This window comes from Rana temporaria, chromosome 4, assembly GCF_905171775.1.
Source record: "Rana temporaria chromosome 4, aRanTem1.1, whole genome shotgun sequence".
In the NCBI taxonomy this organism is placed as follows: domain Eukaryota; kingdom Metazoa; phylum Chordata; class Amphibia; order Anura; family Ranidae; genus Rana; species Rana temporaria.
In genome coordinates this window covers 37326861-37350914 of record NC_053492.1, presented here as the reverse complement: position 1 = coordinate 37350914, position 24054 = coordinate 37326861, and the positions used below count along the sequence as shown (strand labels likewise).

The following is a 24054-nucleotide window of genomic DNA, read 5'->3' as shown; positions in this document are numbered from 1 at the left end:
CACGTCTCAATATACAGCAATGGTGTCAACTTTCAAGAAAGCAGTGCAATATTCTAATAAATTCCAACTCAAACCTAAATTAATGTGCCCACTTTTGCACGTCATGGAGCAGGGTCTAGTCCCCTGGAGGAAATTCCTGCTCTGCTGGATCCCAGAGGCCACATCCTTCCCAACCCCCTCCTAGTAGGGCTTTTCCAAGCCGTCTGTGCCGAGAGCCTAGAAGCGTCTAATTGGAAAACCATATCGGGAAAGAAAGTCTTTATTGCCAGGACGCTTGGCTCTCTGGCTCAGTAAACTCGCAATGGGCAGACTAGAAGGAAGCAGGGAAGACAACCTCTTTGCTAGGAATTTATTCAGGAAACGTGCCTTGGAGACAGTTTTCAGGGTGGGCACCACCTTACACAGGGTGGAGGGATGGGCATGGTACAGACCTGACATGCTGAGTGACATCGGCAAGGAACAAGATGGCTTCTGTAGTGAAGTCCTTGGGCACCCTCGGTTGAGGAGTGGTGTGATCTGAGGTGCCTGGGAGCTGGAGGTATGATGGCTGCTTGGTGGGCTCTGGACTGCGGCTCGTAGTAATGACTGATGGTGTTGCCGCCTTTTCTCCTGAGCTCTCGTTTCTGCAAAACATACAACAGATCATTGTGGTAAAGAAAAACAATTATATATTTTACTATTGATGAAATTAAAATAAAGGGTGCTAATGTAAGGTTCTGTATAGGACTGCAGAAAGGTATGACCCGAAAAAATGATTGTTCTCCTGGTTCTTGGTATGTCTTAAGCCATGGGTCTTCAAACTACGGCCCTCCAGTTGTTCAGGAACTACAATTCCCATCATGCCTAATCATGTCTGTGAATGTCAGTGTGTTACAATGCCTCATGGGATGTGTAGTTCTACAACAGCTGAAGGGCCATAGTTTGAGGGTCCCTGTCTTAAGCCTTGTACACACGATCGGATATTCCAACAACGATTGTCCAACGGACATGTTCTGTCGGATAATCCGACCATCTGTATGCTCCATCGGACAACTGTTGTCGGAATTTCTGACCTGGACCTGAGCCCCGAATCTCCGTGGGCGTGATCCCGCATTGCTTTCCCCCAGCTCTTCATTGGATGATGGATAGTAGTGCAGCCAATGGCTCCTGCTGCCGTCAATCAAATTAATGACACGGCACGCCGGGGGCGGGGCCGAGTCATAAACTCGGCAGCTATGGCGGCCGACTGTATCATACAGAAGCGTGCTTCCCAGAGGGGGGTTAGCTCTTGCGGGGAGGAGCCGAGACAGCCGAAGAGGGACCCCAGAAGACGAGGATCGGGCCACTGCACAGTGGAGGCAAGTAGAACATGTTTGTTATTTTTAAATAATAGTATTTGAACCTTTACAACCCCTTTAATTATAAGTTAATATGTAAAATGTTTACGGTGGGGAGGTCGTACATGGCAACTGTAATGCCTTGGACACACGACCGTTTTTCACAACGAGAAAACTGCCATTTTTTATATTGGTGTGTATATTATATTGGTTATGTCGTGTGTATGCACCCTAGCAGTTTTCTCGACGAAAAAACTGCCCGCAAAAAAACTGAAACCAGCTCTCTTCTCTTTTTTCTCGTCGTGTTTCACCTCAGTCTTTTTCTTGTCGTGAAAAACGTTGTGTGCATGCATTTCCGAGGGGAATAAAACGTGCATGCTCAGAATCAAGTATGCAGCCCAAAGGGTGGCGCCATTTGAAAGGAACTTCCTCTTTATAGTCCCATCGTACGTGTTGTACATCCCTGCGCTTGGGTCGGATGTTTTTTTGCATGAAGGTGTGCATGCAAGTCACGCTGTGAAAAACGACGGGTTTTTGAACGTCAGGAAAAACAATGGTGTGTACGAGGCATAAGACTGGACCTTAAAAAGCTTCTCTTTTTGACGACCAAGGGGACAGGCCCTATATATATATATATATATATATATATATATATATATATATACACAGTACAGACCAAAAGTTTGGACACACCTTCTCATTCAAAGAGTTTTCTTTATTTTCAGGACTATGAAAATTGTAGATTCACACTAAAGGCATCAACACTATGAAGTAACACATGTGGAATTCTACATAACAAAAAAGTGTGAAACAACTGAAAATATATTTCATATTCTAGGTTCTTCAAAGTAGCCACCTTTTGCAGCAGACACATCTCTAGAACTGGTAAGAGGAGACTGTGTGAATCAGGCCTTCATGGTAGAATATCTGCTAGGAAACCACTGCTAAAGAAAGGCAACAAGCAGAATAGACTTGTTTGGGTAAAGAACACAAGGGATGGACATTAGACCAGTGGAAATCTGTGCTTTGGTCTGATGAGTCCAAACTTGAGATCTGTGGTGCCAACCCCCGTGTCAGAAAAGCTGATGTGATGGACTCTACATGCCTGGTTCCCACCGTGAAGCATGGAGGAGGAGGTGTGATGGTGTGGGGGTGCTTTGCTGGTGACACTGTTGGGGATTTAATCAAAATTGAAGGCATACTGAACCAGCATGGCTACCACAGCATCTTGCAGCGGCATGCTATTCCATCCGGTTTGCGTTTAGTTGGACCATCATTTATTTTTCAACAGGACAATGACCCCAAACACACCTCCAGGCTGTGTTAGGGCTATTTGACCAAGAAGGAGAGTGATGGGGTGCTGCGCCAGGTGACTACCTTTTGAAGCTCATCAAGAGAATGCCAAGAGTGTGCCAAGCAGTAATCAAAGCAAAAGGTGGCTACTTTTGAAGAACCTAGAATATGAAATATATTTTCAGTTGTTTCACACTTTTTTGTTATGTATAATTCCACATGTGTTCATTCATAGTTTTGATGCCTTCAGTGTGAATCTACAATTTTCATAGTCCTGAAAATAAAGAAAACTCTTTGAATGAGAAGGTGTGTCCAAACTTTTGGTCTGTGCTGTATGTGTGTTACATTTTTGCAGGCTGAACAAGATACAACTAATAAGATTCCCCAATCTACGCTAAACAGCGTGGATGGGGGAATCTCCACTGCCTGCTATTTTATTCTGAAAGACATGGCTGCCTGAATACCTGAACAGTGTCAACGTTCGGCCAATAATTTTTAACCCAGCTCCAATTAATTTTTAGATCTACTTTCCTTAAACCGGTGTTGACAGGGCCACCCATGGCTTGCATTTCGGCTGGTTCTGCAAAAATTGGCCAAAATTTGAGATGTGTAGTTCCAGCTTAAATTCTCTTAAACTTTCAAAACCACCTTTCACCATAAGCATCAAGTCATATTGAACAGTAAAGAAGGGTTTTATATTGAACATTAAACATAAAAAATAAAAAGGGGAGGGGGTTATATTTCCGCTTTAATAATCCTTAAAGCGGTAGTTCACCCTCTCGTACTTGATTTTACCATCGAGACAGGCATTGTATCGCGAGCTACAGTATGCCTGTCCCGATTTTTTTAACCCCGTACTCACCTCGTAGTCGTCCATCGTAGATTCCGGCTCCCGCGGGGAATGGGCGTGCCTATGGAGAGGGAGGATGATTGACGGCCGGCCCTGGCACGTCACTCTCCCCGAAGACAGCCGGAGTAGGTCTCGGCTCTTCACGGCGCGTGCGCACAGGCTATGCGCACGCGTCGTGAAGACCAAGCCTATTTCGGCTATTTCCGGAGAAGCGTGACGCGCCAGAGCCGGCCGTCAATCATCCTCCGTCTCCAGAGGCACGCCCATTCCCCGGTATCTTCGATGGACGACTACAAGGTGAGTATGGGGGGAAAAAATTCGGGACAGGCATACTGTAGCTCGCGCTACAATGCCTGATTTAAAGGTAAAAGAAAAAAAATTATTTTTTTTCCCGTCGATAGGGTGAACCCCCGCTTTAAATGTGGTGGCTTCTTTAGGCCCCTTTCACGTGGGCCATATCCAATCAGCAGAGGCTTTGTGAACAAAGTCCCAGCTGAATTGGAGCAGAACGGTACAGATGTCCCTTTTGTGACATTCGTGTCCATTCTGTTTTTTTTGTAGGGCAACAATTCTTTTTTCAGATCCTCAGAGAGTTCTTTGCCATGAGGTGCCATGTTGAACTTCCAGTGACCAGTATGAGAGAGTGAGAGCGCTAACACTAAATTTAACACACCTGCTCCCCATTCACACCTGAGACCTTGTAACACGAACGAGTCACATGACATCGGGGAGGGAAATGGCTAATTGGGCCCAATTTGGACATTTTCACTTAGGGGTGTACTCACTTTTGTTGCCAGCGGTTTAGACATTAATGGCTGTGTGTTGAGTTATTTTGAGGGGACAGCAAACTTACACTGTTATACAAGCTGTACACTCACTAACATTCATTTTAACTATTCTGTGTAAGAAAGATCCGCTTACTTCCCTATTTTCAGGCTGCTCTGGTCACGTTGTCTCCCCTGAATCAGCCAGCGCTGGCTGCAGGAGAAAGGAGAGCGCGCTTGACAATGGCTGGTAAAGACTGGAGTAGCGATATCACTCATAGGCTCCTATGGCCCATCTGTTGTCGGTGCTGTCTCCTCTCCCCTGCAGCCGGCGCCTGACACGCGAGTTGGATCATGTGACCAGACCAGAATGGGCTGAGAATTAAGTATGTTCATCTTTCTTACACAGGTTTGTCAGCATCAGTGTTTGGAGGTGGGAGGGAGCATTTTTAAGAGTATAGAAGTTGTGCCTGGAATTCCACTTTAAAACTCAACTCCAGGAAAAAATTTGTAAGAAAATAAATGGCTGCACATCCAGGAATTCCGATTGCCTTTTATCGTTCAAAGACACCAACACGAGGTCACGTAGACGCTTTTCACACAACCTTTTTGGTTTGATTTTTAATGATCCTTTGCAGTGGGGTCAGGGATGGACTGGCCATTGGGACTACAGGGAGTTTCCCGGTGGGCCGATGGCTCAGTGGGCCGGCTTCAGTGACAGCGGACCGCCGCCCCCCTCCGCTCCTCTGTCTCTCCCTTCCTGCAGCGCTCACCTCCTCTCCCTCCCCGCATCGCTCACCTGGGGGGAACAAAGAAGCAGAGGGAGGACCAGAGGAGCAGGGGGGACAACAGAGGAGCATGGGGGAGGGGACAGACTTCTGACTCAACAGCTATGGCCTGGGAGTTTCTCACTTCTGCCTAATCTTGTCCCATAACGGGGGGGCACCGAACTGATTATTTTCCCCGGGTGAAATGATGTCTAGCTTCCCCACTGGTACTTCCTATAAGAGTACCAGTACCAGCCGTTCTACTCTAATAAAGTAGAACAGCTAGTGAATGGGGAGAAGGGGTGCGGGTGGCCGGGGGGGGGGGGGGGAGAGGGGGTGCGGGTGGCCGGGGGGGCAGGGTGGTCGTTGTCTGGCCGCCATGGGAGAGACCTGTCAAAGTGGGCCAGTCTGGATGAAGTCCAGGGCCACATTTTTGTCCCAGTCCAGCCCTGAGTGGGGTTGTACACGCACTGCAAGGGTCAATTGTTTTGTTTTACTTGCCTAGATCTTCCGCTCCCCCCGGCAAATTGCTTTTCCCCACGTTCCGGCAGTGGACTGTCCCTTTAGAATCTTCCTACCCAATACAGGTGATGACACCAGCACCCAAGGCCGCTGCCACGTGAGGGAGAAGAAGCTGCGGGGACTGGTCTAGCTGCAAGGAGGAGCAAAGGAAAGGGTAAATAATTATTTGTTTGTTCCCCTAGACCAGGGGTCTCCATACTTTCTAAACAAAGTGCCAGTTTAGTGTATTTCAGACTTTAGGGGATCCAGATTGTGGCCATTGGGAGTAGAAAATATCTTGACTTCAATTGAATCGTGCCCCATCGCTGGTGTCAGTGGGAGGCATTGTGCCCCATTGCTGGTGTCAGTGGGAGGCATTGTGCCCCATCGCTGGTGTCAGTGGGAGGCATTGTGCCCCAACGCTGGTGTCAGTGGGAGGCATTGTGCCCCAACGCTGGTGTCAGTGGGAGGCATTGTGCCCCAACGCTGGTGTCAGTGGGAGGCATTGTGCCCCAACGCTGGTGTCAGTGGGAGGCATTGTGCCCCAACGCTGGTGTCAGTGGGAGGCATTGTGCCCCAACGCTGGTGTCAGTGGGAGGCATTGTGCCCCAACGCTGGTGTCAGTGGGAGGCATTGTGCCCCAACGCTGGTGTCAGTGGGAGGCATTGTGCCCCAACGCTGGTGTCAGTGGGAGGCATTGTGCCCCAACGCTGATGTCAGTGGGAGGCATTGTGCCCCAACGCTGGTGTCAGTGGGAGGCATTGTGCCCCAACGCTGGTGTCAGTGGGAGGCATTGTGCCCCAACGCTGGTGTCAGTGGGAGGCATTATGCCCCAACGCTGGTGTCAGTGGGAGGCATTGTGCCCCAACGCTGGTGTCAGTGGGAGGCATTGTGCCCCAACGCTAGTGTCAGTGGGAGGCATTGTGCCCCAATGCTGGTGTCAGTGGGAGGCATTGTGCCCCAACGCTGGTGTCAGTGGGAGGCATTGTGCTCCAACGCTGGTGTCAGTGGGAGGCTTTGTGCCCCAATGCTGGTGTCAGTGGGAGGCATTGTGCCCCAACGCTGGTGTCAGTGGGAGGCACTGTGCCCCAACGCTGGTGTCAGTGGGAGGCATTGTGCCCCAACGCTGGTGTCAGTTGGAGGAATTGTGCCCCAACGCTGGTGTCAGTGGGAGGCATTGTGCCCCTTCATTGGTGTCAGTTGGAGGAATTGTGCCCCATCGCTGGTGTCAGTGGGAGGGATTGTGCTCAATTGTTGGTGTCTTTGGGAGGAAGTGTGCCCCTTCATTGGTGTCAGTGAGGAGGAATTATGCCCCATTGTTGTTATTAGTGAATTAAATAGTGCTCCAAGGGCCAGATAAACAAAATCTGGGCCATCCACATGCTTAAAGCGGAGCTCCACCCAAAAATTTTGAACCCCCCCCCCCTCCGGTGTCACATTTGGCACCTTTTTGGGGGGGGGGGGCAGATACCTGTGTAATACAGGTATGTGGCTCCGACTTTCGGGCATAGATACCCAAGCCACCCGCCGGTATCTACGCCACTTCCTGCACCTTCTCCGTCTCCCCCGTTGTCTTTTGGGAGACACACAGGCTCCAGAAGACAGCAGGGACCAGTGGGATCACGCAGCGCGAGTCACGCATGCGCAGTAGGGAACCAGGAAGTGAAGCCGCAAGGCTTCACTTCCTGATTTCCTTACCGAAGATGGCGGCGGAAGCACCCTGGACAGGTAAATGTCCATAATTTCAGCAGCTGCAGTATTTGTAGCTGCTGACTTCTATTTAAAAAAAACTGCGAAACTCCGCTTCTGCAGAGGCGGAGGAGCGGTCACAGTGTAATAAACCTGGCGTTATTCTTCAAGCGGTTGTAATGGTAAATGTTTTTTCACTCAATGCATTCTATTCATTAAGGTGGAAAAAAATCTGAGTATTAGTAGCCCCCCCCCCCCCCCCCCCTGATTACTTACCTGACCCCTCGAAAAGTCCCGTGCCGTGAACGAGCAGGCTTCTCGGCCGTCTTCCCGGCTCATTCATTGGTTGATTGAAAGCGGCACAGCCATTGGCTTGCGCTGCTGTCAATCACATCCAACGATGCGGTGCGCCGGGGCCGAGTGATACAGTGAGCAGCTATGGCCGCCGGCTGTATCACGGGAGCGCGCCCGCAAGCACTCAACACTAGGGGTGCAACGAATCAAAAAACTCACGGATCGGATCGATCCTCGGATCAGGAGTCACGGATCGGATCATTTTCGGATCAGCAAAAAAAAAAAAAAAAGACAAATCTTGTTACACCCACCAGAGTTTTTGATTTCACAGTTCTTCTCAACACAAAACGGAGCTTATGTGCTTAAATACAGTGTTTGGAAATCCGACGGACTGTTTATTGCTAATGTGACAGAACACCTCTGATTTTCACATTTAAACAGTCCGTCAGATTTACAAATACTGTATTTAAGCGTATAAGCTCTGTTTTGTGTGGAAATAACTGCATCTCGAAATACTTTTATGTGCAGCCAAGTGGAAGTCGCAGCCCCATGTACGAAAGTGGTGTCACCAGTTCCCTACTGTGACCTGAACTATCCCAATCATCAGATCCCTTTAGTGTCATTGATTGGCGGGCTGAGTGTCTAGTGAAAATCCCCCCTAAGTGCTCAGTCCATACAGATCCCCCCGATCGCCTCCTCTCTCTTCTCTGGCAAGCAGCAGGACGCCTGGTGCGGCGGCGGCAGCGGCTCCCCGTGTGGATTCCTCAAGGTGCAGCCTGGAGCTCATCGCTGGGCTGTTAGGAGTCAATGACATATTGAGCTCAAGTGCCCACAAACTTCCGAGGAGCAGCCTGCATCCCCCGCGCCGGGTGGACCTCTATGGCCGCCGCTTCGATAGCTAGGCCGAAGCCGCGGCCTTTCCTATGGACCGGGAGGCACGTGGATCGCCGTGTGTCCCGACCCGAAGGTGCTGATCCGTACGGATCAGTTGCACCCCTAGTGACAATACTTGATGTGTTCCCACTGTCATATGGCATTCTTGTGCCACAGTGCCTACACACCATCACGGTTTTATCCACTAACCTCTTTCCTTCATCATTATATTTGACATGGAAGACAAAATGCTCCCATACAGGGGATTTAAATGACGCGGGGCATTCAAGCTCCTCCATTCGCCATGATCACGCTGTGTGTGGACTGAACATGCGCAAATTATTATTATTATTTTTTTTTTAGAAAACAATCCTCGGATCACGTGTGTGCGGTTCGGATCAATCTTTTTCGGTTCGGATCACGGATCAATGACGATCCGTTGCACCCCTACTCAACACCATGCGAGCTCTATTGCATTAAGGTGTGGAGTCCTTGTGAGGGAGAGACGAGCCAGCCGCCGAGGGACCCCAGAAGACCAGGTTCGGGGCCACTCTGCAAAACGAGCTGCACAGTGGAGGTAAGTATAACATGTTTGTTATTTAAAATATATATATATATATATATATATATATATATATATATATATATATATATATATATTCTTTAGTGATCCTTTCAGTGGAGGGACGGTATGACAGGAGATTTTTTTTTTTTTCACTGGGGAATTATTGTACTTTTTCTTTACGTTCCCAGATTTTACAACTTTCCATTCGGAACTTCTAAATAAAAAAAAAAAGGAGACAGAGAGAGGTGAGACTACAAGCAGCCATGTCCTGATCTATACATACAGGAATATGGAATGAGATCACCCAGAAACACACAGCAGACGGGAGATGTAAGCAGAAGATTTTATTGAGATTACAGAGAGAAACACAGGACAGAATCCACATTAATGAGACACAGGATGGGTCAGACATTGATATCATGAGATGAGGATGGAGAGAAAGAGGGGACAGACGATGGAGATACTGCAGTACTACGGCTGTTCTACTTGCGGAACCATGTTTTATTCTGTGAAGCTAGTTTTTGTAATCCGGGCCCCCCTGCCAGACAGCACAGAAAGGCTGTGTGACCTTGAGGCCCCCTACAGGCTGTGTGACCTTGAGGCCCCCTACAGGCTGTGTGACCTTGAGCCCCCTACAGGCTGTGTGACCTTGAGGCCCCCTACAGGCTGTGTGACCTTGAGGCCCCCTACAGGCTGTGTGACCTTGAGGCCCCCTACAGGCTGTGTGACCTTGAGGCCCCCTACAGGCTGTGTGACCTTGAGGCCCCCTACAGGCTGTGTGACCTTGAGGCCCCCTACAGGCTGTGTGACCTTGAGCCCCCTACAGGCTGTGTGACCTTGAGGCCCCCTACAGGCTGTGTGACCTTGAGGCCCCCTACAGGCTGTGTGACCTTGAGGCCCACTACAGGCTGTGTGACATTGAGGCCCCCTACAGGCTGTGTGACCTTGAGACCCCTACAGGCTGCGTTACAGTTGCGCCAATTCTCAGACCCGGACCAGTCTGTGAATGGAAAGCAAAGAGCAGAAGCATGCTGATGAGGTCATCACTCTGCCCTCTACCCCCTGCAGGAAGCTCTCTGTCTTATAAGGACAATGCCATGCAATGCAAGAGACTTGGTTTACAAGGCAGCCACCTCCTCTCTGCATGCTGCTCTACAATGTATTAAGAGACTGACAACCAGATTTGGCTATTTTTGCCAGCTATATATACTGTACCGATAAATTTCTTTTACAATAAGGCAGCTCATAGATAATGCATTATTCTTAGGGAAAAAAAATTCTCGATTTCCCCATCAACACAGTTGTTGGAGGAATCCTTCCCGCAGTGCTTTTGTGTTCTGCCAGCAGAAATCCTTTGTTTAGTGCTCCTAATTGAGGCAAGTACACTATAGAGGGGGATATGCTTTCTTTATATTTCACGTCTGAGGTTTGTTTACACCTATATATCATTATTATTATATATATGCGCAATTTTAAGTGTTACTAAACCTACAACAGTGCATTAAAGCATGCTTGTTATACTCACTGTGGAACCCAAGGTGTTAATCCTCCATATTGTGTAAAAAGCCTGTTTGATCCTGTCTTCTCCGATCCTCCCCTTCTTTCACGGTCCCCAATCTATCTGCTGATAGTACAGAGCCTTGGAGTCACTCTGCACATGCTCAGTTTGGTGTGTATTGCTAGAGAGTTTTTTCTGGGGAAGGGTGCATGTGATCACAGGGCCAATCAGCACTGTGCAGACAGAGGGTCAGGGGTCCTGCAGTCTCATAGGATAGTCAGAGGAGAATAAAAACTCCTCCTACAAGCTTTCCCAAGACACTGATAGAAGTTACAAGACTGCTATATACTGCTGATGAGAAAAGGTATTTAGTAGGGATCGACCGATATAATTTTTTTTGGTGCCGACACAGTACCAATATTTCAGCCACCTCTCCTGCCGCATATATTTTGTATATTTGGAAAAAATTTAATTACACTGTAATTTTACATTTTTAATCACCGTTATTGTTGTCACAAGTAATGTAAATATACTTTGTGACAGTAATAGGCAGTGACAGGTCCTCTTTATGGAGAGATCGGCGGGCCTACAAGACCTCAAACCCCTCCTCTGCATTTCAAAGTATTCAAAACGTCAAGATCGGCGTTTTTGAATACTTTATCTTTTTTTTTTTTTAAACAGTCGCTTTTAAGAAGCCAGTAATCGGGGAAATTATCTCATGGCATCGCTTCCGAATTACTAGATCCAAGACCCGAGAGAAGCATCGGCTGGTTGCTCTGGCCTCCTGGTGGGAAAGGAGAGCCCGGGCGAGCGGCAGATGTTCCCTCCCGCTGCTTGTAAGAAGCTGAGCTGCCTCGGTTGTTAATAACAGCCGACCGTCCGCTATAAACAACGGTACCCCTGCAGGCATCACCCCAGTACAACCACTTGAAGCAATAAATAGGTAAAGTTTGAGACCGATACCGATTTTTCAGAAAATGCTGATATCGGCCGTCGATAATCGTCCTTCCCAATAAAACAGTCGATCCCTAGTAGGTTATATTTACAGTGGAACCTCAGATTATGAGCATATTCCGTTCCAGGAGAAAGCTCGTAATCCAAAGTACTCCCATATCAAAGCGAGTTTCCCCATTGTCAATGGAAACGAAAATAATTTGTTCCGCATTGACTTCAATGGCATGCAATACCGCATGTGGTCAGAGGTGGGGGGCGCCGGAGAGCCTCGGAAAACAGACGGAAAGGCCTTAGGACAGCTTGGCTGACCTCAGCAAACCTCGGAAACTGAGTATTTCTGTGTCTTTCCGAACGGCACCAATTGGCTGAAATTGGCGCAGCTCGGCTCTGGCGCCCCCCCCACCTCAGGTCAAATGCGGTACTGCACACCGCTTTGGCCTGAATCCTGCTTGTTTTGTGAGACAACACTCGCAAACCGAGTTAGGATTTTTAAAAATACAGTGTTCGTATTGCAAAACGCTCGTTAACCGCGTTACTCGCAATCCGAGGTTCCGCTGTACTAAAATAATTGCATTTCCATGTTCTGTGTGCGGTGGGAAAACAGATATAGTGAATGCAGGGTCCTGGGTTTAGTAACACCTTAAAAAAAAAATGTATACTGTAGATGAGTTTTAGTAGATATATTTCTATACGCACATAAGTAATTGTATAACCTTCCCGGGATAATTGGAAGACCTTTATGCTTTACTGCAAAGACAAAATTCAATACAACCCCCCCCCCCCCCCCCAAAAAAAAATATCAAAATAAAATAAAAAAGTGCAGACCAGCAACCTGAAACCAATGTACCATGTACTGATCACATGATATTCCGGGGTCAGATCCCACAAAGACTGGATAACATATGAGATCTCAGAGATGGATCCCACACAGACTGGATTATTTCAGATCCCAGGAACAGATCTACAGGCGGGTAGATTATATGATATCCCAGATGCAGGTCCAGAATGGGTCATTTGAGATCCCAGAGACAGATTTCACATAGAATAGATCACAAGAGATCTCAGAGATAGATTCCACACAGACAGGAGTATAAAAAATCCCAAAGATCAATACCACACAGACTTGATTATTTGAGATCTCAACGGCAGGTACCCTGCAGACTGGATTAGATGAGATCCCAGAGACAGATCTCCAACACAGACTATGGGCTAGATTCAGGTAGGGGGACGTAAGTTTGTGCGGGCGTAGCGTATGTTATTTACGCTACGCCGCCGCAATTTAGAGAGGCAACTGCAGTATTCACAAAGCACTTGCTCCCTAAGTTGCGGCGGCGTAGCGTAAATCTGCCGGCGTAAGCACGCCGAATTCAAATTGTCAAGAGGTAGGCATGTTTTAATGTAAATAAAACATGACCCCGCGTAAATGACGTTTCTCACGAACGGCGCATGCGCCGGCCGTGAACGTATCCCAGTGCGCATGCTCCTAATCACGTCGCAAATAGTCAATGCTTTCGACAAACGTAATTTACGCAAAGCCCTATTCGCTAACGACTTACGCAAACGACGCAAAATTCGATGCTCGCCCGACGTCCATACTTAACATTGGCTATGCCTCATATAGCAGGAGTAACGTTACGCCGGAAAAAGCCTTACGCAGACGACGTAAAAAAATCCGCCGGGCGCACGTACGCTTCTGAATCGGCATAGCCAGCTCATTTGCATATTCTACGCTGAAATCTATGGAAGCGCCACCTAGCGGCCAGCGTAAATATGCAACTAAGATACGACGGCGTAAGAGACTTACGCCAGTCGGATCCTAGCCAAATTTCGGCGTATCTTGCTTTCTGAATACAGAAAGAAGATACGCCGGCGCAGCTTTGAATTTACGCGGCGTATCAATAGTAAGTAGGTTATATGAGAACCCAGCTCCTAGAGGGGGGGATTATATTGAGAGGACGTGGAAAGCCCCCCTCCCACAAAGACTGATCTATATTAATAAGAGATGGTCATATGCATAGAAAACAAAACAAAATTATAAGATCACAGTGACAGATCCCACACAGATCAGATTATAGATCATAGTGACAGATCCCACACAGATTAGATTATAGATCACAAAGCCAGATCACACCCATGGGCCGGATTACATCAATCACAAAAGGCAGATCCCTCAATAGGTTATACCAAACCCCAAAACCAGATCAAAAACACTCCACACTCAGAACTGGATTACACAGATCGAAGAGATCCCTCACACACATGCAGATTGCATTAGACAGATCTACCAAACAAGCCGCTGGACAGATCCCACAGACACTGGATGAGCTCAGTTGATCACACAGAAGTAGCACACAGCATGCACCATATCAGATACAGTGCCTTGAAAAAGTATTCATACCCCTTGAAATTTTCCACATTTTGTCATGTTTGAGATTTTATGCGATAGACCAACACAAAGTGGCACATAATTGTGAAGGGGGAACGAAAATGATAAATGATTTTCAATTTTTTACAAATAAATATGTGAAAGGTGTGGGGGGCATTTGTATTCAGACCCCTGAGTCAATACTTTGTAGAACCTCCTTTCGCTGTAATTACAGCTGCAAGTCTTTTTGGGGATGTCTCTACCAGCTTTGCACATCTAGAGAGTGACATTTTTGCCCATTCTTCTTTGCAAAATTGATCAAGCTCTGTCAGATTGGATGGAGAGCGTCTGTGAACAGCAATTTTCAAGTCTTGCCACAGATTCTCAATTGGATCTAGGTCTGGACTTTGACTGGGTCATTCTAACACACGAAAAGTCTCTGCTCTAGTTTAGGGGTCTCCAAACTAGACCTGAGGGCCAGATTTGGCCCTTTACTAGCCTTTTCCAGCCCCTGGGGCACTATTCCTCCCACTGACACTAACAAGGGGGCACTATTTCTTCCATTGACACCAACAAGGGGGCACTATTTCTTCCACTGACACTAACAAGGGGGCACTGTTTCTTCCACTGACACTAACAAGGGGGCACTGTTTCTTCTACTGATACTAATGATAGGATATTATTCCTCTTACCAATAGGGGCACTACTCCTCCTCCTACTGAGACCAACCTTGAGGCCATATTTATTGTCACTGATGCTGGGCTCGGCACATTTGCTGTCTTGGCTGGCCACAATTCGGGCCTCCTAAAGTCTTAAGAACAATAAACTGGCCATTTGTTTGAAAAGTTTGGAGACCCATGCTCTAGCTAAACCATTCCATTGTAGCTCTGGCTGTATGTTTGGGGTTGTTTTCCTGCTGAAAAGTGAACCCCTGCCCCAGTCTCAAGTCTTTTGCAGACCAACAGGTTTTCATCCAAGATCCATCCATCTTCCCATCAACTCTAAATAGTTTCCCTGTCCCTGGCCTGCTCAAGAAAAGCATCCCCACAACATGATGCTGCCACCACCGTGTTTCACGGTGGGGATTGTGCGTTTAAGGTGATGTGCAGAATTAGTTTTCCGCCACACATTGCGTTTTGCTTTTAGCCCAAAAAGTAAAATTTTGGATTTATCTGATCAGGGCACCTTCTTCCACATGTTTGCTGTGTCCCCCACGCTTCTCGCAAACTGCAAACAGGACTACTTACGACTTTCTTTCAACAATGGCTTTCTTTTCTTTTCCATAAAGGGCAGATTTGTGGAGCGCACGACTAATAGTTGTCCTGTGGACAGATTCTCCCCCCTGAGCTGTGGATCTCTGCAGTTCCTCTATAGTTACCATGGGCTCTTGGCTGCTTCTCTGATTAATGTTCTCCTTGCCCGGCCTGTCAGTTTAGGTGGACGGCCATGTCTTGGTAGGTTTGCAGTTGTGCCATACTCTTTCCATTTTTAGATGATGGATTGAACAGTGCTCAGTGAGATGTTCAAAGCTGGAGATATATATATTTTTTTTATAACCTAACCCTGCTTTAAACTTCTCCATAACTTTATCCCAGACCTGTCTGATGTGTTCCTTGGCCTTCATGATGCCGTTTGTTCACAAAGGTTCTCTAACAAACCTATGAGGTCCTAACAGAACAGCTGTATTTATTCCTGAGATTAAATTACACACAGGTGGACTCTATTTACTAATTAGGTGACTTCTGAAGACAATTGGTTCCACTAGATTTTATAGTTAGGGGTATGGGAGTAAAGAGGGCAGAATACAAATGCACGCCACACTTTTCACATATTTATTTGTAAAAAAAATTAACCATTTATCATTTCACTTCACAATTATCTGCCACTTTGTGTTGGTCTATCACATATAATCCCAATAAAATACATTTTTGGTTGCAACATGACAAAATGTGAAAAATTTCAAGGGGTATGAATACTTTTTCAGGGCACTGTACATGTTTCATGAATACGCCCATGGCACACAGATCTAGGAGGAGACTGACCATTCTCTGCATTGTACAAATAAAGAAGACCACTTCACAATGTGTAATCACAAAAAATGAAGAGGAACTCTAGGTCAAACTGAAATAGAAAAAAAGTGAACCATTTTACATGCCCAACAATTTACAGTTCTGTGCAGCCATGTAGGCATCACCTACTGCCTTGGAACTACAACCCCAATTCTACAAAAAGTTGGGGCACCGTGTAAAATCAGCATAAATATAGAACGCAACGATTTGAAAACCTTATTGTGACAGAACCCACTGTCACCGTGTGTTTTGGAAGGGACTGTGGGCTGGCCTCTTACACAGAGATTATGGCCCAGAAGAGACTGGAGACCTGGAGACAAGCTGGCATTGAGATAATGTAATGCTACATCCCTTCTAGACCCCCCCCCCCTCTTGTTGCTGTGTCTAATTGAGTTGGTAAATGGCACATAGACAATGGTCTGGGCTGGAGACAGCTCTCCGCAGGGGATGTGTATTGAGGGGCTGTCTGCTTACTATAATCCCTTTGGGCCGGATTCATAAAGAAGATACGACGGCGTATCTCCTGATACGCCGTCGTATCTCTGAGTCCGGCCGTCGTATCTATGCGCTTGATTCATAGATTCAGGTTACGCATAGATATGCCTAAGATCCGACAGGTGTAAGTGACTTACACCGTCGGAACTTAAGCTGCAATTCCAGGCCGGCCGCTAGGTGGCGCTTCCATATCTTTTACGCGTCGGATATGCAAATGAGCATTTACGCCGATTCAGAAACGAACGACCGCCGGTGCTTTTTTTTTTTTTGTCGTTTGCGTTCGGCTTTTTCCGGCAGAAAGTTACCCCTGCTATAGCAGGGGTAACTTTCTGCCGGAAAAAGCCGATAAGTAAGCAGGGGTAAGCAGGGGTAAGTGCGGCGTATCCTATGTTAAGTATGGGTGCCGTTCCCGCGCCGAGTTTTGAATTTTTTACGTTGTTTGCGTAAGTCGTTCGCGAATACGACCGCACGTAATTTACGTTAACGTCGAAACCAATGACGTCCTTGCGACGTCATTTGGAGCAATGCACGCTGGGTAAATTTGCGGACGGCGCAATGCGCTGTTCGATCAGCGCGGGAACGCGCCTGATTTAAATACTACACGCCCCCTAGCCGCAGAATTTGAATTCCGCTGGGGGAATTACGATACGCCACCGCAACTTTAGAGGCAAGTGCTTTCTGAATAAAGCACTTGCTTCAAAAAATAGCAGCGGCGTAACGTAAATCAGATAGGTTAGCGGATCTTTAGATCCGCGTAACCTATCTGAATCTAGCCCACTATGTTTAACTGTAGTCTGTTTCAATGTACAGGTGTTCCGTTCCCATTGGTTCTTCCTTGTCCCCTACCCCCTCCCCTCTATGACAAGGCAAAGGGGAATTTTGAAACTGATGGCAGCAACAAGTCTCACAAAAGTTGGGACAGGGCCATGTTTAGAGCATCTCCTCTTCTATTAACACTTTGTAAATGTCGGGGAAATGAGACGACCAGGTGCTGGAGTTTTGGGAGAGAAATGTTGTCCTATTCTTGCCTGATATAGGATTCCAACTCCTCAACAGCCCCGGGTTTTATTTTTCATTTCAAGATGCGCCAAATATTTTCAATTGGTGAAAGGTCTGGACTGCAGGCAGACCAGTTAAGCACCCAAACTCTTCTTCTATGAAGCCATGCTGTTGTCATAGATGCAGTATGTGGTTTAGCATTGTCCTGCTGAAATATGAAAAATATGTCACTTGAATGAGAGCATATGCTGCTCTAAAACCTGAATATATCTTTTAGAATTGATGGTGCCTTTCCAGGTGTGCATGCTGCCTATTCTTTACACACTAATGCAGCTCCACACCATCAGAGATGCAGGCTTTTGAACTAAGCGCTGATAACAAGCCAGAAGGTCACTCTCCTCTTTAGCTCAGAGCACGTGGCACCCATGGTTGCCAAAAAGAATGTCAAATTTAAATATGTCTGACCACAGAGTAGTTTTCCACTTTGCAACAGACCATTTTAACTGAGCTTTGGCACAGAGCATTTCTGGATCATGTTTGGATATGGCTTCTTTGTATAATAGAGCTTTACCTGGCATTTTTGGATGGCACAGGGAATGCTGTTCACAGACAGAGATTTTTGGAAGTATTCCTGAGCCCATGCAGTGATGTCCATCACAGAATCATGCCTGTTTTCAATGCAGACTCACCTGATAGCCTGAAGATCACGGGCATCCAATAGTGCGTTTCGGCCTTGTCCCTTACACTCCAGATTCTCTGAACCTTTGGAGGATAATATGTACTGTAGAGCAGTGGTCCCCAACCTTTTTGGCACCGAGGACCGGTGTTGTGGCATAGAATCGGGCCAAGGCCCGGGGGGTTGGGTTATTATGTAGCTTTTCGCAGGCAATTTGTTGAGGAAATGGCTGGTGTTAGTGCTTCAATCATCACAGAACAATGGCTGATATGGTGTTGGGATGATTGAAGTTCTGTCATTGCATTGTAATGTAAAATTAAATAGTTCAAACTCACCATAATGCAGAATCTGCCACCAGATGCAGTTTGTCACTTGCCTTTTTCGTGTGACACCTGTTCAGGAGAGTGCATACCGTATTTGCTTCAGGGCTCAGGATACTGCACAGAGTGAAGGGGTCTGGAGTGCGTGGGGCACAAAGTGCAGGGGTGCATAATACAGAGTGCAGGGGTCAGTACACACCACCTCCTCACTACAAACCCCCAGTACAGACCACCTCCTCTCCTCAATACAGGCCATCTTTTTAGTACAGACCACCTCTTCAGTACAAGTCACCAGAACTAACCACCTCCTCGGTGCAGACCATCTCCTCAGTACAGACCCCCGGTGCAGACCATCTCCTCAGTACAGACCCCCAGTGCAGACCATCTCCTCAGTACAGACCCCCAGTGCAGACCATCTCCTCAGTACAGACCCCCAGTGCAGACCATCTCCTCAGTACAGACCCCCAGTGCAGACCATCTCCTCAGTACAGAACCCCAGTGCAGACCATCTCCTCAGTACAGACCCCCCAGTGCAGACCATCTTCTCAGTACAGACCCCCAGTGCAGACCATCTCCTCAGTACAGACCCCCAGTGCAGACCATCTCCTCAGTACAGACCCCCAGTGCAGACCCCCAGTGCAGACCATCTCCTCAGTACAGACCATCTCCTCAGTACAGACCATCTCCTCAGTACAGACCATCTCCTCAGTACAGACCATCTCCTCAGTACAGACCCCCCAGTGCAGACCATCTCCTCAGTACAGACCATCTCCTCGGTACAGGCCACCTCCTCTGTACAGACCCCCAGTGCAGACCATTTCCTTTGATTTCCATTCTGGGCGGAAGTGCCGTATTCCAGTATTGCAGCCCCGCTGTGTGGGCGGAAGTGCTGTGTTCCGGGCGGGCGGCGAGAGATGATCGGCTATGACTAAGCATTAGTTGTTAATGCGAAACGCGTCAGATGTCTATCCCACTGTATGCTGTTGTGTGCTGTGCATTTTTCCTTTTTACAATAAAGAGCACGTCTTTTTTCAACAAGACTTTTTGGAGTGCGGCTGTCCATCCATTCTCCCACCTGCTTAATCTCATCTCTCTGCTCCCGCACCTCGCTGCAGTGTAGCAGCCCCGCTGTGTTGGTGGAAGTGCCGTGATCCAGGCGGGCGGTGAGAGATGTCATCTCTCTGTTTGCCCGCCGCCGCACCAAACACAGTGCAGCCTTCGCGGCCCGGCTGCAAATAGCCCACGGCCCGGCAGTGGGCCGCGGACCGGGGGTTGGGGAACACTGCTGTAGAGGATGATATATTTAAAGTCTTTGCAATTTTAGGTTGAGGAACATTATTCTAAAATTGTTCAACAATTTTTAGAGGCAGTTTTTCACAGATTGGTGACCCTCTGCCCATCTTTACTTCTGCGACACTCTGACTTTTTAAGATGCCCTTTTTATACCCAATCAGGTTACTGACCTGTAGCCAATTAAATGAATTAGTTGCAAAATGATCTTCTGGCTCTTCCTTGTTGGTGCCACCTGCTTTTCCAGCTTTTTGTTGCCCCGTTCCTACTTTTTTGAGATGTGTTGCTGCCATCAATTTCAAAATGACCTTATTTTTTTCCCAAAATGGTCCATTTTCTCAGGTGTATAAATTTGATGTGTTTTCTATGTTCTCTCGTGAATAAAATATGGGTTTATGAGATTTGAAAATTATTACATTGTTTCTATGTAGATTTTACATATTCTAGAAGAGGCACCCATGATGCAGGATTTCCAGCGTGCCCAACTCCTAAGCGCAATTCAGAAAGGTTTAAAATTCCATCGGGGAGCAGCATGAAAGTGTTGGTGAATGCGTCCGATTCATGTACCTGCCAGAAACAAGTACTTACATTTTTCAGAGTGTTCCTATTGGACACTTCCACCCCAGTCATTCCAACAGGCGCATGGCCAAGGAATTTTGTACTAGAGGTGGGCCTACTTACTAGAAGTGGGTGGAGCCCGATGGGAAACCGAGGCTAGATCCCCACCGAGTGACATATTTCCCCATTCTGAGCACTGCCATATCTAAAGACTAGCATCAAATTGGCAGAAATGACCAATCAGAAATGATCTGATCTGTCCTGGAACCACTGATGGAGAAAAGGCAGAAGAGCAGCGATTTCATATCCCCGCTCAGCACATGTACCATTCAAAGAATGCTCTGTGTTTTCTGAATGAATGCAAAGCGATCTCCGATTGGATGAGGTGGGGCAGTCATATCACACAGAGACCTGTGTATTTCTGCAGCTTTCCAAGTGCCCTTTTTCACACTTGACTGCAGCTTTCAAACTCAACTCCAGCCAAAAACAACAAAAATTCAATTAGTCTATTAAGAGGTAAAATAATAATCTCAGTTTTTGGTGTAACATTTACATTTAATCCAAAAATTCTGCCGCAGTACTTTTCTTTTTAACACTAGATATAGCCAGTCTGATGGCTGGCATCATTCAACGCACTTCCTCTGAGCCCAGGTAAACCCTGGACCTGCCCCCAGCCTGAACTGGGCAGTAAAAGGAGAAGCTCATCAGTCTGTTTTCTCCTCCTATATACATGTCAGCACATGAACTGATTGATTCCTTGTGCAGCTTCGCCCTGTCACCCTCCAGTCCCTATTGTACAAATCCAAGTACTCCTTTTATTTAAGAATAAATAAAAAAAAAAAGTATTTAAAAGGGACACTAAAAGGCAAATTTTTTTTGTTTAAAAATAACAAACATGTTATACTTACCTCCGCTGTGCAGTTCGTTTTGCACAGAGAGGCCCGGATCCGTGTCTTCTGGGGTTCCTCGGCGCCTGTCTCTGCTCCTCCTCGCAAAAGCTTTCCACGTTCACGCGAGCTCCCTCGCATGGTGGAAAGCTTTTGCGAGCGCGCTCCCGTAAAACAGCGGCGCCCATAGCCGCCGACTGTATCACTCGGCCCCGCCCCCAGCACGCCGCGTCATCCGCTATGATTGACAGCAGCGCCAGCCATCGGCTGCGCTGCTATCAATCCTCCCAGCCTAGCCAATCAACGGCCAGGCTGGGAACCGAATAGGAAGACGAGAACGCGCATAGGATAGGATGCATTAAGGTAAAAAAACTTTTACCTTTACAATCCCTTTAAGACTACGTGATATAAGATATTCGCTGTACTCTTTATGCATACCATGTTTAAATACAGATCAATAAAAAAAAAAAAGTTACTGCTTGCATATAAAAAAAAAAAAAAAAAAAACACCATTTACAGACATAATAATGATTATCGATGTGCATTAATTTGTGCCTTTTGTATCAGTCTAGACTAGAGGTTAGCTTTAAATCTCATGAAGCATTAATTTTAATTGTACACAGAATGGTTCCTTCCTTCCGCTCCCCTCAACAGAGACATACAAAACACCACATTAAAACAAAAAAGTGATAATGAGTATGCGGTAAATTCAGTTGGTCACTGATACAAAATCCTAAGTCGGGGAAAAAAATAAAATATATTGTACAAGACGAGCAACCAAAGCAGAGTCGTTTAAATACCCTCCATGTGTTTTGCTTTATTGGATAGAATAAATAGCCAAATCCTCCCGATTAGATTCCTCATTAGGAAGGTGCAAATTGCCTGTCACCATGAAGAAAATAAAAACCTCCACTGGAAATATAGAAAGCCATGGATAAAAAACACAGAAGGAAGTTGAATCAAAAACCAAAAGCTGCAGGAGAGCATAAGAGTCACCTGCAGGCGGAAAAGCAAGGAGCAATTCTCCAGGCTGCAGACAATAAGGCGAGGGCAAGTATACAGTCCAGACTTGTAAATGACAGAGATGCTGCTAAACCCGGGTGACACCGAGGCTGCTCTTCAACTCTGCTTGGAACAAAAACGCCAGATGTACTCTAGAGGGGTGAAGACGGGCGACCAGCACTGAGCAGAGCTCAGCTTACCTCTCACGGGTCCCAGGAATCGGTGGCTGCCCTTGGGTGGACTCTGGCTGCTGCTGGAACAGACGAAGGTGAAGCTGGGGCAGGGTTTGGTCGGGGGAGAATTCTGCTGACTGCTGCTGCTGGTAGTAGTGCCGTTGCTGTAACTCCGCGATCTGGTCAGACTGTTTTCTGACAACGAGGAGCTGGAGGAGAATAAGCAGAAACAAGCTTAAAAAAATGGCAGTGGATCTCCTACCCTTACTGCACCAATATGTTCCAGTTCTCCCCAGACTGTGTAAAGTCCTAGCCAGGAAGTCCTTGCCAATTGAGTAGGTTAAGCCCTGGTTCACACTGCTGCGATTTTCATGCAACTTCACAGTTTAAAATTGCATGACAAGATCCACTCCGGCAAAGTAACCGTTCAAATCACTGCGACTTGCATAGACCAGTGTTTCTCAACTCCAGTCCTCAAGGCGCCCCAACAGGTCATGTTTTCATGCTTTTCATTAATTTGTACAGGCGATTTTATCAGTTTCACTGCCTTAGTAATTGCCACAGCCATTTAATCTGAGGGAAATCCTGAAAACATGACCTGTTGGGGCGCCTTGAAGACTGGAGTTGAGAAACACTGGCATAGACTTCTGTTAAATGAAGTTGCAAGCCGCAATGAAATCGGGAGGTGCAAGTCGCACTGATCTGTGGCCTTGAAAAAACGCTGAAGTAGCGCGATTTTCAAGCCGCACTGGTGTGAACAAGGGCTTAAAGCAGGGCTCGACAAACCTGGGTGCCAGGTCGCAATTACGACTAGAATTAGCGACCTGGAGCAGCACAGCTGGGGTAACCTTTCTCCGTGTGCAATGACCCACCCCCCCACGATCGTGCCGGCTGGGAATTGAGGCCACAGCTTTGCAGCCTTCTACAGGCCTATGCTTCTTTCTGGAATCGTGCCCCCTATTGTGGTGGCCGTTGGTATTACAAGACAACCAGCAATGCGAATGGAGCTTCCCTGCCTGTTTTCATTGCCCAACAATCTCCAAACATTATATATATATTTGTTATTCTAACACCCTAGAGAATAAAATGGCGATCATTGCAATACTTTCTGTCACACCGTATTTGCCCAGCGGTCTTACAAGCGCACTTTTTGGGGAACAACTACATTTTTTAAAATTAAAAAAATAAGATAGCGGTAAAGTTAGCCCAATTTTTTTTATACTGTGAAAGATAATGTTACGCCGAGTAAATTGATACCCAACATGTCACGCTTCAAAATTGCACTCGCTCATGGAATGGCGACAAACTTTTACCCTTTAAAATCTCCATAGGCGACATTTAAAAAATTCTACAGGTTGCATGTTTTGAGTCACAGAGGAGTTCTAGGGCTAGAATTATTGCTCTCGTTCTACCAATCGCGGCGATACCTCACATGTGTGGTTTGAACACCACTTTCATATGCAGGCGCTACTCACATATGTGTTCGCTTCTGCGCGCAAGCTCGTCGCGACAGGGCGCGTTCCTGGCTCCTAACTTTTTTAGCTGGCTCCTAGATTCCAAGCAAATTTGTCAAGCCCTGGCTTAAAGATAAATAAATGTATTCCTTCCCTGATCTAAACAGGCCAACTCACCCCCTCCCCATAGTTATACATGCCCTCATCTAGGACCTTTAGCCTTTGGAGTTGGTTTCTATCCTGTAAGCTGGCAATGATCGCTGCCCATAGACTTCTTTGGGGCTAGGGATATAAACAGACACCCAGGCATTGCACACAGATAGGAGAAACACATACACAATATTAGTATAATGTTCAGTGCTAAGCCATCTGATGAAAAAGATTAATGTTTATAATTTAAAT

At 46.8% G+C, this 24054-nt stretch overlaps 1 protein-coding gene and 1 long non-coding RNA gene across 5 annotated transcripts in view; both read right to left on the bottom strand.

The window, feature by feature from the left end:
* AGBL5 (AGBL carboxypeptidase 5) overlaps positions 1-24054 on the bottom strand; it is a 132902-nt gene that overhangs the window by 30698 nt on the left and 78150 nt on the right. For all 4 annotated transcript variants that reach the window (XM_040348254.1, XM_040348257.1, XM_040348256.1 and 1 more), the window contains 2 exons: positions 22226-22407; positions 432-623 (listed from right to left, as the gene is read on the bottom strand). In XM_040348254.1, the coding sequence (XP_040204188.1) occupies positions 432-623; positions 22226-22407 (374 nt within the window). The remainder of the gene's footprint in view (positions 1-431; positions 624-22225; positions 22408-24054) is intronic.
* Positions 9242-10550, bottom strand: LOC120936128. Its single transcript, XR_005748594.1, has 2 exons — positions 9857-10550; positions 9242-9775 (listed from the first exon to the last, which is right to left on the bottom strand). It is a non-coding gene; the product is annotated as an uncharacterized LOC120936128 (long non-coding RNA).